Source organism: Syngnathus leptorhynchus, chromosome 7, assembly GCF_054491065.1.
Source record: "Syngnathus leptorhynchus isolate UIUO chromosome 7, UIUO_Slep, whole genome shotgun sequence".
NCBI classification, from domain to species: Eukaryota; Metazoa; Chordata; class Actinopteri; order Syngnathiformes; family Syngnathidae; genus Syngnathus; species Syngnathus leptorhynchus.
This window is the reverse complement of record NC_141201.1, coordinates 4460845-4479452: the sequence shown is the minus strand read 5'-3', so window position 1 is coordinate 4479452 and position 18608 is coordinate 4460845. Positions and strand designations below refer to the sequence as shown.

General features: G+C 44.5%; 1 protein-coding gene across 1 annotated transcript in view; it reads right to left on the bottom strand.

The window, feature by feature from the left end:
* Nucleotides 1-18608, bottom strand: part of arhgap35a (Rho GTPase activating protein 35a) — a 36279-nt gene that overhangs the window by 5556 nt on the left and 12115 nt on the right. The window contains exons 2-3 of the mRNA XM_085915815.1: nt 5499-9340; nt 1776-1920 (exon numbers count right to left, since the gene is read on the bottom strand). Of these exons, the coding sequence (XP_085771941.1) occupies nt 1776-1920; nt 5499-9224 (3871 nt within the window). The 5' untranslated portion in view covers nt 9225-9340. The remainder of the gene's footprint in view (nt 1-1775; nt 1921-5498; nt 9341-18608) is intronic.

The window sequence follows — 18608 nt, the reverse complement described above, 5'->3', positions numbered from 1 at the left end:
GCGCCACCCTGGAAGGCTTGAATCACAGACCTTACGTGGAGATGGCACGTTTCTTTGTATAGTCCAAAAAAACGCTTGAGGAGTTTAACCGCCCAAACGTTCCGTCGGATGGATAATAAATGACCGCTTCGAAACAAGCAGCCCTCGCCGTTGTTGCCGAGTATATGAAAAAAAAAATGCGAAGCAGCGAGAACATGAACTCGGTGGCATTAAAGCGCCGGCAGGTTAACCGCTCGTGCCCCCGCCACATGTCACAGCGGGACTACGCCGCAGCTGATCCGGCATCTGCGCAGATTCCAAACAATCTCTCCACAGCCGTCGCCGCCCCGGAGGCCGATTTCATCGCTCACCATGGCGACAGCCGGGTCGGCGGGTGCTGCCCTTTTGTGTCACCGCGAGACTCTCGCGAGCCCGCCCGTATCACATCCGAAGACAAGATGCGGGCTATTGCAAAAAGTCAAAGCTGATGGTAGATAAGCGCAACTTGCCATGGATTTATTTGACACTCCCAACATGTGTAGAAACTCCCAAATAACACAAACAGCGCTACAGTTATTCTGAAGAACACAACAACATGGTCTCCAATAAAGAAAAGAAAAAAAGCACCGACAGCTATTTTTACAGATCACATTGGATAAAAGGAGACACACCAGTCGGTAGGTATTTTTACACATGAGGCTAAGGATGCGGGTCAAAACGAAGAACTCGAGGTCAGCTTCACAATGCTCGCTGATTATCAGCTGCCGCTAAGGCGACAAACACCGTGTCAGCACTGGATCGTAATTTCCTGCCAGCGCCGTTATGGCGGAACATTGCAGACACAGATTGCAGATAAGCAAGTCTGACTTACAAAAAAAAAAAAAAATCTCATAAATGTTGTAAAAAGCGTGCGCTGCACTCATTGGACACTTTATTAGGTACACCTGGAGTTTCAAAAATGATTTCATGGGCGAATAAGAAAGCTAATTGTCGACTTATGGGACCACACACTATAAGAGGAATGCGATTGAGCTGAAGGAAGAGATGAAAAATATCAGACAGCAGAGAAACAGAAATGCGGGTGAAGAAATAGATGAAGGGAATCAAAGATGACAGGTAGAAAGTACTCCAAGACACCGATGGGGGGGGATCAGAGGAGAAGAAACAAGGTCATGAAGGACGAGAAAGAAAAACCAAATAAATCAAACACTGGCAGGTATAAAGTTGCAAATGAAATAGAAACAGCTCAGGTGAAGCGTGTACATCAACAAATACTCAAGCCCCGCCCCCTCTGAAGTTATTGTAACTGCTCCATTTCACATGTGAACACGGCAAGGTGTAACCTAACGTGACGCCTCATTATGCGGCGGGTTGCCTCCGTTCTTCCGCAGGCAGCGGGCCGCTGGATGTTTTGTAAAGCTTGAGTAATCCACGCGTATGCTGGTTTTTAACGGCGGAGAGATTAAAGGCGGTCTGCGATGGAATGTCAGTAAGCAGCAGAAATGTTTTCGATGAACTCACGCGCTGAGGTTTGCCTTGTCTTCTAAACGAGATGAATGTAAAGATGTTGGAGAAATATTTTTTAAATAAAAAAAATATATTTTGCATGAATAAACAACAAAATATACACACTGGTATGATTTCTCTCCACTAGGGGGCACTATCCTCAAGTTCCACATTAAATTACTGTTGACTTTGAGTGTGTGTGGCTTTAAAAAGTAAGACCTGGCCTGTTGAGTCACTTAAATACCTGATTGTGTGAAAGTAAAAAAAAAAAAAAAGAAAATCTTTCTTACCTTGTCTCGTTTCAATAAATTGAATACACTTCTCAATGAACACCGGAATTGGCCTCTCTGGAGTTACCGCGGTAACCAGCGGCATTCCGAAGTAGTTGCTCTCAATAGGTTTGGTGATGGAATGCCTCGGCTTGGCTCGTTGTTTCTGAAAGACATAAAAGACGTAATCGGCGTGTGGAATCGGCGTTGACAAAACTTTTGACTGGCCGTAAACAAGCACAACTTCTACGTTATGGTTGCAAGTATTTACTTGAGCGCACGCACACCCATCCCGCACATTCCTTTCCAACTTATACGATAAGCAATCATTTGTTCAATCCTGTTCTGTATATCAGAGATAGACATCACTGTGGCGTCGTGCCTCCCCCCTCCCCCTCCCTTTGGAAATATGTCATTCCTAAACTGCCTGCCTCCGTATGGTACCGAGCATTAAAAGCTTTTGATGGTCCTGTTTTGAAAGCCTTCAAGGGCGGAATCTCTAGTAAGTCTGTCAGGCCCCCCCCCGAGGCTTCGTCCTGGCAGGCCGGTCAGTCGGTTGGTCGCACGGTTGGCTGGGCGCATAGACTGCGGCGGCGGCAGAGCGAGCCTGACAATACAGTGGAGGAGGGCTCATTAGAGAGATGGAGCTCACTCAGAATGGCCTCTGCTCCAGATACTGGCCTCACTACATGGAAGGTTTTCCCATCCTGCTTCAACACAGTGAAACAGCAATACGCGGAGACACGAGCAAGGAAGCTCTAATTAAAAGTGAGAAAGTGAACCGAAGCTGACCGGTTTACATTTGTCACATTGACAGCTGAATAAACAATCAAAGATGTCCTTCGCTTGGGCTCATTGTTAGCCAGCCTCTTTTCCCCCAGACACTATTTAAAGTGGCTTAAGTGGTGCTTGACTAGCTCTATAATATTTGCAATTTTTTTTTTTTTAACCACTCTTGGGCAAATGTTGCAGACATAACGCAGCCCACAATGGCTGACTTACTGGAAAGCATAAACGCTGAGGAAGCTTGAAAGCCATTACGTCAATGTCAATTGGCTTCCTTGCTCTGACATTAGTAAGAATGTTCAAAGTTTGAAGCATGAAACTGCCTGTTGGTTAAACACTAACACACATAGCAGCATTTAAATTGTATTACTGTAATAATCTATGGACATTTCTGCGCTAAAACGTTTTGAACATCTCATTGTTCTGACATAAAACAAGCAATTCAAAATCAAAAGGAACAACGGCAGCTTTTATGTGTACTCTTTTAGTTCTCCCCAGCTACGTTTAATATCTCTGTAGGATTGTGTTGTCTATGTCGAGACTAATCTCCCACTCTCCTACTTCTTGCATGAGGACACTCAAGTGGAGCTAGGTGACAGAGGAATTCAAAACATTCCACTTGCCGACTGAGGACAAAAAAAAAAAAAACGATGCAGAGAGCAGAGGCGGAATGTTTCCGGCCCCTCGCTGAGCGAAAGGAGGACGGTCACACAGGTTTTGGCTGCCTCAGGTAAATAGGGGGGAAGGGGGGGGGGTTTAAAAGGGACTCAGAAAGCCATTTCCAATTATTTGTTGCCGCCCGTCACAGCTCAGAGTTGACGTTGGCCTCGGGGCTCACAGCAAATCTCAGATGTGTTGACTGCTTAAAAAGTCAAAACACAAAATGTACTTCGCAAGATGAACGAATAACTCAAAAACATCCACACGCTCAGACACCCTGAGGGGATTTTAGACTGGAGCAGATTGTAAATGAAAGTTTTTGGGTTTTTTTTTGTGGGGCCAGCTGTGTCGGAAATATTATGATGGAACATGATCACTTTTTTTTACTGCAACAATAGCTTTGAAAGCGGTTATCTAAACATGCTCAAGGAGAATGGCTAATTAGTGCAAAAATGATGATTCAAACTTTGTAGGATTAGATTGGCTTTGAAACATTTATACTGTCCATGTAAATTCATGTTTATTGATCTTGACTCCCATCAGTCCAGCGTCGGGTCACAGAGTTTCAAGGGAAAGGTCAGACTACTGGAGCCTACAACCTTGCTTTTGTAAGACACAGCCATCGTAATGATAGCGTGGCAAGTAAACAATCTGGCTTTACATTTCTCAAGCTGTTGATGCACATAATGGGCCCTATTAACATACACAGGCGCCTTTTTCACAGCAGGGAAAGTCTCGTTCATCGTGTTTTGGAATTTGCTCTACCTCGCTGGACTTTATAGCAAACGTAGCTAGTGAGCCCATGATACACCTAGAAAATTTGGTGACAGAAAGCAGATCAGACTCGGTTTAAGAATGAGCGCCTTCATTTTCTTATCATTGGATGGCAAACAAGTCAGCTATGTTCCCTCCCACAACGGCGGAGACGCACCTTTTCTACACAGTTTTGCACAAGACTTGCCTTGGGCATAAAAATAGGGCTCAATAAATCAATTATAGTATAAAAAAATGATGAATAAAAAATAATAATGAAAAAATAAATCATTTTGAAAAAAATTCAACATTTAAAATATTAAATAATAAATAATAAATAAAAAACACTTGTGGCCATGGAATGATACAACACAGATTTCACACACTCCCTTGACCTTACAATCAATGTGTGAAAACCTGTTCCACCCTGCTAGCAGGCATGGTAATTATCACACAAGTGCAACAGACACACAAGGGCCTTCTGTACCATGCGGTGCAAGAGAATGAACAGCATACCAGCACTGATAAACAGTTTAAGGTCAAAAGAGTCACCGCGGGGCTGGGGGAGTAGAGTGAAGAGTGAGATACCTATGAAAAACACTCCAGTAAAAAAATCAAAGGAGTCAAGTGGAACTTGGCAAGCAAAGTGTCAAAAAAGCAAAATTCAGGTTAGATGACAAAATACATTTTGATTTACAATCTCTCTAAATTATAAATACGGCGCTAATATCGCGGTACCTCAAAGGTCGACCGCTGATTTGTCTTTGCGGGCCACATGAAATGATGTGAAGGGCTGTATCTGGCCCCCGGGCCTTGAGTTTGATATCAGTACTTTCAAAGCTTTTTCTTTTTGGACCATCTGTAATCAGCGTTTAATGACTAGCTTTTATTTTGCCTCCGTTCGTTTGGAGGGCTCCCACAGAGCAGTCAGGGACAATGTAGCAAATGTCCTTTGAGGAAGATCCTCGAAAGTCTGTCATGTTTTCATTGGTTAAGGCAGGACGAAAACAGAGATTACACTAATTAGTCTTCAACTTCACTGATAAATTAGCCACCGAAAGAAGCAGGTGTTGATTCTCAGCCAACAACCAATTAGACTTCCAAATACATGCGACAAAACATCCTGTATTGATGCGCCAGAACAAAATATTTAACAAGTGACACATTATATAAAGAATAATTACATTGGAGTTCGCACTTATGGGTAAAAAAAAAAAAAAAAAAAAGATGAGTTGGCCCATTTGAAAACACGATTTATTCTTAAAAGTCTTACAAAGAACGTTGTGGTCATTGAATAAGAAATTTGTATCGCTGTGAATTAATGAACACTTTATAAATCGCTTTAGCGGCACAATAAATCACTCTGATTCAGTCGGTAAGCCGAGATGGAAAAAATATGCCTCCGTTTTGTATTTACGCTAATTTAAAGTGAACGTGAGGTCCTCCAACATTCAACAGCATTGAAGGTGACATTCTCCGAGATTATCCGAGTGCGTTATCACAATTAACTTGACAGAGTCACGTGCAATCTAAAGAAAGACTGACCTTTGTATTTCTGCGCAGACTCTTCAGGATATTCCTCTTTTTCGGATCCTCGCTCTCCTCAATGGAATTGTCCTTCTGGGCTCCTCCGTCATCTTGGCTAGCCTTGGGTGGACCCCCCATTTCATCGTCACTACCAATCGAGAAGCTGGTCCGAAAACTGCTGAACTTTCCGAGGCGTTTGGATCTATCTCGGTAAAGTTTGGGCTTGATCCCGATGGCTGACAATTTTCTTCTGCGTTCCAGTGAGCTGCTATCGGCTTCGCTGTCCGACCCGTTCCCCCCGGCGCTCCCATTGGCGTGACCTTTGCTGGCGTTGCGGATGGTGATGATCTTGCCTTGTGTGCTGTCATGAGGGACAGAGTAGATGCTTTCTTCTTCGCCATGTCGCGGTTTGGTCACGGCATCCATAGGCTCGGCGTAGTCCGATGGATCGTAGCCACCGTCGCTACCGGGAGCCCACGTGACGGCTTGAGGCAAGGATCGTCGGTTGGTGCCACCTTGTTGGTCCATATAAGGGCCAAGATTGACTTTCCGGACCGGTTTGGGTTTCACTTGAGGAGGTACCTTATTGTTCAGCTTGCTCTCAAATGTGCTGAGTTCAGAGATGACAGAAAATGTATCGCTTGAATCCAGATCTGGTAGCTTGAAGCTTACCAGATGGGAGCTGAGACTTCCATCATCCCTCAGGGTGGGGTAAGGTGGTGATGGGTCGATGTCATCTTCTGAGTCCATAAGAATGTTAACTGGACTGGGAGAGCCACAACGGGGACTGGCGCTCTCATTGGTGCATGCTTCCGCTACATTATCGTACATCTCGATAATAGTGCGCTTGTCCACTATCTCTTTGAGAAAAGATTGGAAAAGATCAATTTTATGAAGCCCGCCTACAACTCCTCCATGCCCACATATTATTGTGCTGAACCTCGCCTCAATTTCATGAGCGAGTTCCTCTCCTTGATTGACCTGCTCCCTAGCTGATTCGGAATCTGAAAGCTCCATCTGGCTTTCCCCAACTGCTAACAACTGGACTGGAATGATGTCTTGAACCTCACAAAGGAAAGCACATAAAGTTTCCAAAGAGGCTTTCCGGCGAGCAGAGTAAACGGCAATGTAGCCGTGGACTAGCTTGGTCTTGCGCAGGGAGAAGGAGGAATGGAAGGACAGCAAAGACAGCTCTATGGTCTGCCTCTGACCACCTACACTCAAATCCAGGAGGACTGAAGTGCCGCTGTTGAGGTTGCTAGTAGGGCGACAATGCTGAGGCAACAAGAAAGGGGCAAGGAGCTGGTCGAGATCATACGTGTCCCCGCACATGAGGCACATGACAATCTTGAGGTCTGATTCTACAATTGCTTGGGACTGAGAGTCTCTGAAGGCAGACAAAGAAGGCGGTATGGGCGGTGAGCCGCCGCGAAGGCTTCTCCGAGACTCTAAGAGGCCTCTCAACATCTGGTTGAGATGTTTCTCGTTGAAATTGCGTCCGTAGCCCATGCCCGGAGAGGCGGGGTCTAGGTAACGACACTGCTGCTTTGCGGCCACCTGAAGTCCTTGCTGGATCAGCGTCTGAGCGGTTTCTCCTCCAATATCCCCGATGGAACCAACCCCACGCTTGGTCACCAGCAGCAGGAAAAGCGGGAGTTGGGCTAGAATGTTCTCTCGGTCCCTTCGACTTATAGTCGATTCTCTGAGCTTTTCTACACTCTCGACGACATACGATAGAGACTCCTTGGAGTTGTACAAACACAGGCAACCGTGTGGCGTAAAGGTCGGCGTGTGGAAGGAATTAACCGGCAGACGTACATTACCCTCGATGGGACGAAGAGCTAATTCATAGATCTTCCCGTCTAAAACGTACCTATCGTCGCTGGTACACAATGCCCTGATCTCATTTGCCATCTCTCTGGCGAGTCCATCTCTCCCTAGTATGACCAGATTTATCCTTTCCGCCCTGCCGACATCCGGTCTTGAACTATCTGGTGACGCATAGCGAGTGGGGAACCTGGAAGCAAGTATCTGCTCGAGTTTAGAGTCCACACAGTGAGGGCTGTTGGGACACGTGTCCTTCGTCGGATGGTAGACAAAGTGGATGTGTTTTAATACCAAAGCGTCCCTCTCGGCCTGTAGCTTCTGTAAGGCTTTGAATCGTTGTTCTTCGCCCAGTACTTCTTGGATCGCTCCCATTTTTTCTTTACTTGGCTTTGCATCTACCTCCAGTTCATAAAAAAGTTCGGAATATTCAAGAAGCAGTTCTTGGAAGTCCTCTTTGGCTCTGTCAATAATCTCCTTCTGGTGTTTGTTGTAGATATCTAAATATTCCGCTTCGTCAAGCCAATGGTAGAAGTCTTCATTCATGATGAAGCTCCGAGCCTCCTCCCACGGTTTTCCGGGAGTGATGAATGGAGAGACACTGAGTTTCTCCTTGAACTCCCATCTCATTTCAGCTCGTTTGCGGTCATTCCTGAGCTGCTCTAGGTGGGTCTCGTAAACAGCCTCGGCCGTGCGAGTTTCGAGAAGGTCTTGAGGGATACGATCATCCTCCATGTTGTCAATGTGGGGCGTGGTCTCCCACGGCGTGTCATCCAAGACAACAAACCAATGGGAAAAATCTCTCTTGGTCTCCAGTACTTTCTGAACTCCAGACCAGCTCAGGTGGTCTATCTCATCCAACTGCGGTAATAGTGTAGACAAAGCTTGTGGCAGAGTACTTAGATAAGCCTTCCGACGTTTTTCGATATGATCTTGCTTTAGCCTATGCACGTGTTGTTGGAAGAGTTTCTTGGCTTTGGCCGTCCCCTCAAGGAAGACGTAGTCCTTGTACTCCGAGGCTGTCTGCATGCGGCGACTGACGGCGGGCCACAACTCATTGTGGTTCTTCACAATTCGGTTGACGAGCCACTCGTAGCGGTCCTTGGCCGAGGCGATTTGTTGACTCTGCTGTTTCAGCGACTCAAAGTAGGGGATTATTTTGGGTTTCCCTCTACCTTTGTCAATGAGTTGAATAAGTGTCAGAAAAGCTGAATCAACATTGACATTTGAGCGTGCTGATGTTTCAACCACCTGGAGGTTTTTCTTCGCTAGCGCAAAGGTGTGCGAGTCCTTAATATAGCGCTCGACTCCTTCATCACATTTGGTAAGAACCAGTACCACGGGTTTCTTAGTTTTGGCAAGTTGGTTGTACAGGTTTGTAACAAACTTCATCTGGTCCTCGAAACTACGGTTCATGCCCCTGCTGACGTCCACACAGAGTAAGAATCCGTCGACCATTAGCTTGCCCTCGGGCATCTGTTTCTGCTCAAAGTCTTGCTCGAGCCCCAACTGGTCTGTGCAAAAGTACATCAGCTTCTCAGCCGAAGCTAACTTGGTGGAGGCGGCTCTTTTGATATACGGCTGCAGTGCAGTGCTCCGGTGTGGCTGGAATGTCTGGTCATCGATGAATTCTGTCTGTTCCACCACGTTCATTCTGCACTCTGGCCCCTCCTCCACGGTCCTGCCAGCTTCTCCCCAGAACAGGAAATGGTCATTGTTCACTACACGGCCTCCAAAGTCACTAGTGCTGAGAACCGAGGTGTGATCCAGATAGAAGTCATCGGCGCTCGGCCGAACAAAACGATTGCACAGGCAGGACTTTCCGACTCCGCATTGGCCTTTTTCTTTCTCTGTACCGGACAGTCCAACCACAACCAGGTTGTAGGTGGGTGCCCGGACATCTTGCTTTTTGGCCATCATCGTCGCTGGCAGAAGCTCATCCTGTCATGCTTGCCTCAAGCTCTACCGAGAGACGGAGGCCGCTAAGGACACGGGGATCCCATGCAAAGAGGTTTTCACTATCCTCGGATTTGACCCTGTAAAACAGACAAAAAGAAAACAGAATTAATTAAGCGATTCTAAAATCTGGGTCTGACTGTGAAAAACGTTGCGGTGTCATTGGTTTCAAGGGAACACACACACACGCACTCACACAATTGTGAAAACTAGCACATCAAACTCCCATCCCCGCCAAACGAAAGACACATACGACAAATAGATGAAAGCATACAAGTGTTCTAGTTTACTAATTAGCCAACTAGGGAAAGCCATCTGCATTTTAAAAGCAGAAAAGTCTGTTTGCAGACACGTCTCAAAATCAAAAACATGTTTTCCTACTTTTCTCAAAAAAAAAATTCATCAGATACAACTGATTTAAAAATCGCTCATGTGCCAACAGACGTTCACTAGTAGATGCAAAAATTAAATGTTGGCATCCAAGTAAGTACACATTTATTTGGGAGCTCAATCGCCATATAATGCATTCTGGCATGAAACACGGACTAAAAATAAATTACCAGACAAGAATGCGCTTTATGAAAGGACCCCCGCTGACAGTACAATTTGGAATGAACAAAACTCTTCCAAAAGATGCTAGACAACCAAACATAAACATGACAACTCATATCCATGTCTTAAGCTTTTAATCCACAAAAACAAACATGAAAACTATTATTCAGTATGAATGGCCTGTTTGAAAGACTGCAAAACCAAACCAAGCCTTGGTCTCAAGGATCAGGTGGTAGAAATCAATAACATTTTAAATAAATGTAAAATAAATAAATAAACTCAATCCAATCTTTCAACTACCAGGTATTAACCACGGGATAAAGCAAATTTCCAGTTTCATTTGCTTCATCAAATTTCAAGGCTGACAGTTCCAGCAAGTCCTTCACAACCTGAATTTTTATAATTCCTAAAAGACTGCCCATGTTACAAAGGCAATATTCCCCGCTGTGCTTTGCCAGGTAGGAGACAAAGAGGGAATCATTATCAAAAAGAATGTCTTGTTTTTTTGATGTTGCTAGAGGAAATATGCATAAAATATTCATCAATGTATTAGACCAACACAGTCTACGTCAAAATGCTAATACCTAGACCTTGTTATGGTGTTTTCGTCGACACAAATATGTAAATTGTGTAAAGACACAATTACCCAGACCAATTTAAAAAAGAAGCTGACCCAATCTCAAGTCCCTACCAGCAAGAACTTTTTCAACACACTTGCAAAAAAACATCTAGCGAGTGACAAATAGGCACGAGGATGTCCTACTTTAGACCTGCATTAGACAACTGCTGACCTACATTAGCGTAAGCAAACATGCCCGGGCATGTGGACACAAAGACGACTCCAATGATTTTCCCTTTTGTGTAACATGTCGACGATCGTTATTGGCGATTATAATCTCACTAGTCACTACTAAAAGTTCCTACAAATGATTTGCTGAGCCTCGACACCACCTTTGTTCCGAGTAGAACATAGAATCGTTTGTGTCAACACGGTAAACGTTTTCACAGAACCGTTTTTACTAACAACTGAGAAAATACATTCGATCGCACAGACTTTGTGGAATTTTTAATGCTTCTCCAGGAAACTGACATTCAAATTCTCAAAGCAGAACTATACAAAGCACCTCCGTGTTAATTACAATGCAGAAAAACAAGAGTGACAAAGACAAGGAGGTGGTGGAAAAAAAAAATGCAGGAAAGAATGGAAGGAGACGTTTTGGGGGTGGGAAGTGAGTAGACAGAGAGAGGATGGGGGTATGGAGAAGAATGGCTTGGAGGGGAAGGGGATAGAGGTCAGTGGCCCGGGCCATGTGAGCTCCACACTGGAATCCCCTCAGGAAAGAAGGAGCAGGGCGTGGTCAAGTGTGGGATGAGCTAAGGGGCGGAGTCTAATGTTGGTTTGAATTCAATGCTGATAACACTGGCCCCACAAAAAAATAAAAATGCAAAATGAGGAGAAAATAATTCAAGACAACTCCTCCTGGAAACGAATGAATGTTAGCTACTGATGGGGAACATTGCGCATCTCGGGCGCTGACAATATCAATGATTAATCTCCCAGATTTCCCCGGGATATTCCTTGAGGTAAACCATTTCCATAATGACAATAGTGTTAAATTTCTTTTGTGCTGATTGCCACATATTTTGGAATGAAAAGTGCTCAATGAAGAGTCACGCTTGCGAGATTGCCTCGCCAGCCTTTTGCCGGCAGCGGGATCCACTCAGGAGAGCTGGGGGAAATCGACAAGGTCATGAAATAGTCATGAAGCAGCGAGACGGCCATGACGGCGGCACAAAAAAAGCAAAAGTGGGAAAGTCAACCTCTTGCCTGTTTTTTTTTTTCTTTCCCTTCTTTCACTTGTGGATGATGCAAGCGTGCAAGCACTTCCTCCCACCTCGCCCTTATTGCTGCTCGTATGTCGTCACCCCCGCCAATATTATCTCCCTCATTGCCATCAGTCAGGCTTGTCTGTCTAACTGTCACCCTCTCCCACATTTTTTCTCTCCCCCCCCCCATCTATAGCAGCATCTCGGGGGATGTGTTGTCCATTAGTAAGAAGATGGAGGTTGAGGGCAGGAGATAGAAGCTTGTGGGTAGGAACACTCCTTAGATGTTTGCAATTTCCTGGTCATTGCGTTCTCTCACTTTGAAATGGTACAAAAAGACAAATGTACAAATTGTTATTATTTTCTCATAAATCTAGCATCTATGTTTTCCTGAAGTTAACAAAACCAGGAAATGTTTTTTGAGGTGGTTCTTATCTGTGTGAGCTTTTATGGCGTTACATCTATGACAGCCCGAGCTACTATTGGAGACTTTAGCTGCTGTTCACCCACATGCTAATCCCATTTGAACTGCGAGACCCTCAAATTTGGCAATACAAGATGAGAGATCTGTCAGAAAAGTTATAGGATTGACATCACACGACTGGCAATGACGACGCATTGTTGATTCCTCATGAAAAAGCCGCTTGCCAGCAATGACCTGAGCATGTGACAGTTTCTGGCTCCAAAGATTTTGGTCAAGACAACAAAGAAGGTGTGGCAGGAAAAACTGGGAAGGTGCCTTGGAAGGGGAAAACAAATAGTTTGAACTTGAAATATATCTTTTGTGACATCAGGCCTGGAACTTTTCTTACACACCTCAGGCAGGGCTGGACATAGTGGGTAAGATTTATTTTGTTGAGACATCAAGGCATGGAAAAACTGGAGGGTGAGCATTTTCCTGAGACACTAAGCAAATTCTTTGTAGCAGAATTTTCTTTTTTTTTTATGTAACAACTAATATAGTGACATGTGAAAATAGAAATGCAGCATCAGTCACACATGCACAGTCTGATCCAGAAGACTCGCAAGCGGGATTACAGACACGGTGTGGATTAGCTAGCACGATTTGCATTTTCCCAAATGGCGCTGTCTGTTCATTGGTATGATCCGATCGCACGGTGATATAACAGCGATGGGGAAACGGTAACAAATCCCTTCATGTATGTCACACCGCGCGGCACATAAGCTAACATTTATGACTTAGCAAACATACACAAAGTACGTTGGTTTATCTATTTATAGCTCACTTCCACCTCTTTCCGCCTGGCACGGCGGCGATAGAGCGTCGGATACCGATAGACCTCCCGAGGAGAGCGGCAGACAGACGGACAGAGGGCGGAAGGATGCAGGATGAGGGTATACAAAAAAAAAAAAAAGGATAAGTGGGACAAAGACTGTAAACAAACACGCACTCAAGGATGTAGGATACAAGACGCGACTAAGGGAAAAGCGAAGTTCTACGCCAGATTAAAAAAAAAAACAAGTTTTGGGAATCACGAAGAGTCGATTTTGGAGAAGGCTAAGGATAAGAGGGGCAGAGAAAATGTATGTAATGGCGGTTTAACCTCTTCAACTGCAGCAGAAGGTCTCGCTGATAGCACCGCTAAATATAATGTGCCGGTAGACGATGACAGCTGGAAGTCCGAACTACTGCCTTATAAATCCTCTCAGTACAGCGCATTCATCCAAAAGTAGTGACAGCACGGTGTCTACTTCAATGTGGAGGCCATTTCTCTCCCAGTGGACGTCAAGGGAGCGGAAATTATGGGACTCGAGTGCTTCCCAGACAATAATGAACAACCTTTTAAAAGTTTGGATGAAACTTGGAGACGGTCATATACGAGAAGTAACTTGAATAAAGTATTTATTTCACAATATGTACGTTGGGAATGTTCCCCTTGAAGTTATATCGCAATATAAAATATATAATTTAAAAATAAAATCTCACAAAATTTGGTTCACACGTCCATCAAAACCATAATCGACAAAATATCGGTAAAAAAAAAGCTAATTGTAATGCAGGAACTATTTACCCATCTTATTAAAAATTAAATGAGCCATATATTCAAGTTTTTAATTGATTTCACTTCCATTTTGGAAAAAAAAAAACATCAGTAGACATGAAATGATGTTAAAGCTGTTTCTTGAGCTGCCTTGGAAGCAGCAGGTTCTAACACATTTGAGTTCTTAGAAAAGACGCTGCTGCACCCAGACGCACTCTTGGGGGACAGATGGTCTTCACACTCACACATACATACACACACATACACACACACGCCCTGTCTGCAGTCTGCTTCAACAGGCAAAGTTGAAAAAAAAATCAGCTTTTAAAGACACCTCACTTCCCCCGCCATGAGTAATTTGCATGCATTGCTGAGTCTTGGGTCCAATTAAATGAGAGAAAGAGAAATGGAGAACAAGGGTCAGCCGCGAGGGAAATGAAAGATATTGTAAAGCTATTTCTAAGAATGCGTCGGTGAACACCACTTCTGCACTGGGTCTGTTCGAATCGTGTTGAGAAAGGCCAGACGCGATTTGTGGCGGCCTCGGGCACCATTGACCCGTCCTGGCAGAAGCCCGGGAGGTGCCGCTTCTGCTCATTGGCCTCACTTTATACGTGCTCTGATAAATAAGAAATAATAATAAAACCAAAAATGACTTTCCGGTAGTGAGGAATCAGAAGGCTAACGCTAACCGTTTCTGTGCTTAGCGCTTGTGGTTGGCTAATGCTACGCTAGCGGAGCGACTTAGCCATCAGTAAAAGTTCACTGAAACACACAATTTATTTTGCCTCGTCATACTAGACAGTGTCAATTAGTTTCCATGGTAACCAAATGTCACATCAATTCGTTCATAGGATAATACAAACATTTAAGAGTTATTTTTGAACGTAGCAACCCTGAGGCCACCTCCATTAATGCTCCCCAAGAACATCCATAACATCTTGGAACCTTTGTAATCTTTGGGAAAAAGGGGGGGGGGGGAGCTTTCATGAGTCTGAGAGCACACCAAAATATGTGTCATGACAACCCAGGCTGAGGTCATTCTTGTGATTATCACATATAGACAAGGGATTATTTTTGTCAGCGCTAATGTTATTGTTTTTACTTTCTCCATCACTTAACATTTTTCTCTCTCCTGAGTCTCCACGAGGACTATCGAGAGAGACACGGAGGGTGAGTCACTCATTAAGACAACTTCGAGCGACTGTGAGCAACACAGGAACGACCTCGAATGGCAGTTTGACCGAAAGACCTTGAGTGGGCTTATTTGGACAACCAACTCGCACCAAGGCATGCATCCAAATAGGAGAACATTCACGCCCCGACCTTTACATTAGATAAAGCCCCTTTTTGCAATTGCATTCTGCAGGAACAATTACAGCGATGCAATCCATCCATTCACCTAGCCAAAGTGTTTTATAGTTTTTAAATTAATGAACTAAACATACGTGGGCATTAATCACGGCGCTAAACAGCCGAGCCTGGCTACTGGCCCAAGAACCACTCTGATGTTTGGAGTCTCAAGTGAGGCTCTCACCCGACTCGAAACAATTCAAGACAGAAGCTAAATCAAACTCCCGGCACAATAACGAAGGCGGCTAATTAAATCATACGAATTAGAAGACAAATGGCGCGTTGAGGAACGGCAAGACCAATCTAAAGTCGATTGAGCCCTGACCGCACTGGTAAATATTGTCCCGCTCGCACGGCGTATTAAATCCCATCCGCATACGTCCACATTAATTGGCCTGTCAGGAGGTGCGTTTGTCAGACCGCTATGCACACTGACATGCTAACCTCGAGTCAGATTTCCATTTAGATCATGACAGACACACGTGGTGCTGACACCATGTTACGAGGGCGTGTTGGACCTCAACGTAATTGGGGTGATAAATCCTTGTCAAAATGAACAACTGAGCTAAAGTCAATTCAAGCGCACATCAGTGAGTTGTCATGAAAATTCAAAAATTAAATTGAGCTTCTGAAGGTTAATTAAGTATTGTGAGTGAGTTGTATGGCTCAAAATATTATGATTTGGAGTGTGGTAGATTGCCGATCCAAGAAAAACAAATGAATCCAAATCTTATTGATCGCAATATATTAATGAAGTTACAGTCGATTTTTATTTCAGGCTTTTCGAGACGTCAACGTTTGACATCTCAGGCTGGGTATTTTTTTTGCAAGCATAACATTTCCTTGCCATTGGGTCACTTAGTGACATTGGACAGGGTCCGACATTAACTCATTCGCTACCATTGACGGATATAGACGCATTTTATAGATACATGTTAAATGGCATAGCATTGAACGGTGGCCTCAATGACTCAGGCCACCACGGACAGTACCGACCCCGGCCCGAAAAGGTCAATAGAAACTTTTTGATAATATTTATATTTGGGTATGACACACAATAAAGAAAAACAGAAGTTTTGCACTTCCGAGCGTGTCTCTTTATAGTACATGTTCTGTTTGTCTTGTACAAAATATCCAATTGAGAGCAATATTCTGGAGAAGACGAGGAGGAAAAAAAAAAAAAAAAAAAGCAGTTGAGCTGTGGGCTTTGCGATATCACATAATAAAAACGTACAGCCGCTCTGCTGGGCTGAAATAATGTGCACACACGTCACCCAATCATAAATGCTTCTGTTGGAAAATTATTTTGCTGCTGCTACTGCTGTGGCAGCATTTCTTTTTCCCCGGGACATATTGTTCACATGCTGAAATGTACGCAAGAGACCCCCCCCCCCCTCTCGCTAACTACGACTGGCACACAATTAGCTAAATGAACAGAGGACGTGCATCAACTGAAGCATGAGGTGAAGTGCACAGGTGCAAATTCACTTGCTGGAGATATGACAAGACAGCCAGCCTTTGAATAGGGAAAGGGGGGTGGGGGGGGGGGGACACACTGCCGACAAAAACAGTCCAATTAATATATAACGCAATGCTTGGGGGTTTTCTTCAATTTTCAACTACAGTCTTCTTACTGGACGCCATACATTTAAAAAAAAAAAAAAAAAAAAAAGCCGAGCGTGCGATATTAAGGCAGCTGGACCTGACTGGTGACAACACTTCCATTCATCAGCATATCCCTGGAGAGTCCTCATCCTTCTGCAACACACACACAAACACACACGGCCAGCACTGTACAAGGGCCCGTGTCAGCATCATCGCCGTTCGAAGAGTGTGACTCGTGAGCGTGTGTACGCACATCTATTATTCATCAGCGTGCAATCACGTGAACAAAAGTGTCTCTGCTAGAAGAGATAAGGCCTTCTTTATTTTTGCTTTCCGCTTTTGTGTGAATGAATGTGTAGATGTTTGTGTTCTTCACATTTGGAAGGAAAGGGAGGAACGATGGGGGGGGGGGCCCAATAGAGAACGCGAATCACTTATCGGCATGACAGACAGGAAGGGTGACGAGGGGTTTATCGAGTCGGTTTTTCAGGCGAGCGCTCAAGCTTGATTTCGTAGGAGACATTTGCGTCTCCCTCGGCAACACATGGCACTCAGTGCCCATGTAGCCCTTCAGCTATAACGAGACAACACTGTCAACACTCGGAGACGGTGGGCTCGATTCCATTTGCAGTCTGGCTTCCCACAAAAGCCAACGTACGGCGTTGGCAAAGGCTGAAGAGAATTTCACGCAATCTCACAAGGCATGAAGGAACGCTTTACTGGTGCTGCCTCTCGTTGTATTTTTATACACAGATATGAAAAACATAACCACGACGCATCAGTGATGTGTCGGATAATGATTTACTTCCGGTGATTTCTTCCCGAGACCAAACTAAAACCGAAATTGCCGTGGAAAGTGAAGCACCGGAGGTTCTTATTGGGTGGAAGACTTCTTCTGTCCACCTCAGCATTTCTAAACAGTTATCTTCACCGAGCACAGGAGGAAAGGTCATTTATTTTTTTTCTTCCTCTATCCTCTCCTCATCGTCGTCCTCCCATCACCTCCTCCTTCTCCCTCATCTCATTTATCTCCTCCCCACCTGCTCTTGAGTCCCCCCCCCGTCGGCTTTTATCTCCCCCTTTCAGCATCCTCTACCTCTTCCTTCGTCGTGTCCTTTCCATCCTCATCCTTCCAACGACTGTCGGTGTGACGGCCCGTTCGGGCACTAAACAAAGCCGCCTGTGGCGTCATATGAGAGCTAATCAAGCAAGACCACAATGCAGGTCATCATAGCGAAAGAAGGTAAGAAATAGAGGCAGCAGACAGGAGGGAAAGTTGGAATGGAAATGGGAATAATAAATGTGGACAGAGACAAATTGCCTTCAAAGTCTGATAAACTAAATTAAGGTAGGCCAGTGTTTACCTGGACTTGATCCTAATGAACCTTGACTTTTGTTGACTCAAATGAAGAAACAAGGTTGAATGAAGTTTGAAAGTCTGACAATTTGTAGTTCTATCAAGAATTCATTAGCTTATAATTCTGCTGAAAAATACTCAAAAAAAGAACGTGAAAACCAGAACGAACACTCCACAATCATCAACATACCGTTAGCTAAGTTAGCTAACGATATTGTAATGCTCTCGTTAGCATATATGTTCGCTAATTTATCAGTCGCTAGGCAGGAAAATATTGGAATGCCCCCCCTTCAAAAAAAGTCAATGACAGACATGATCACTTTACTGCTTAAGTGCTAACAAAATAAACTCACCTAAGCTAACCGTACGCTTTCATTTGCTGACGCCCACATCACTCACCATCTTAAAAGTCGCTCACTGGGGAGGCAACCCAGGTGAGGATGCGAGGGCTCAGCTGCAGAGCTACAACGAGAGTGCCATCTGCTCATTTGAGAGTAAAATAATTGCTGTTGAGGTTCTGGGGAGGAGACAACAAAGAAGCTGGAGTAATATCGAGTGGCGGTAAGCGGGGACATGGTAACCTCGGTGGATCACTCCTTTTACCAACAGATACTAACCGCAGTGCCTAAATCCTCATGTCAGTTCTCAACA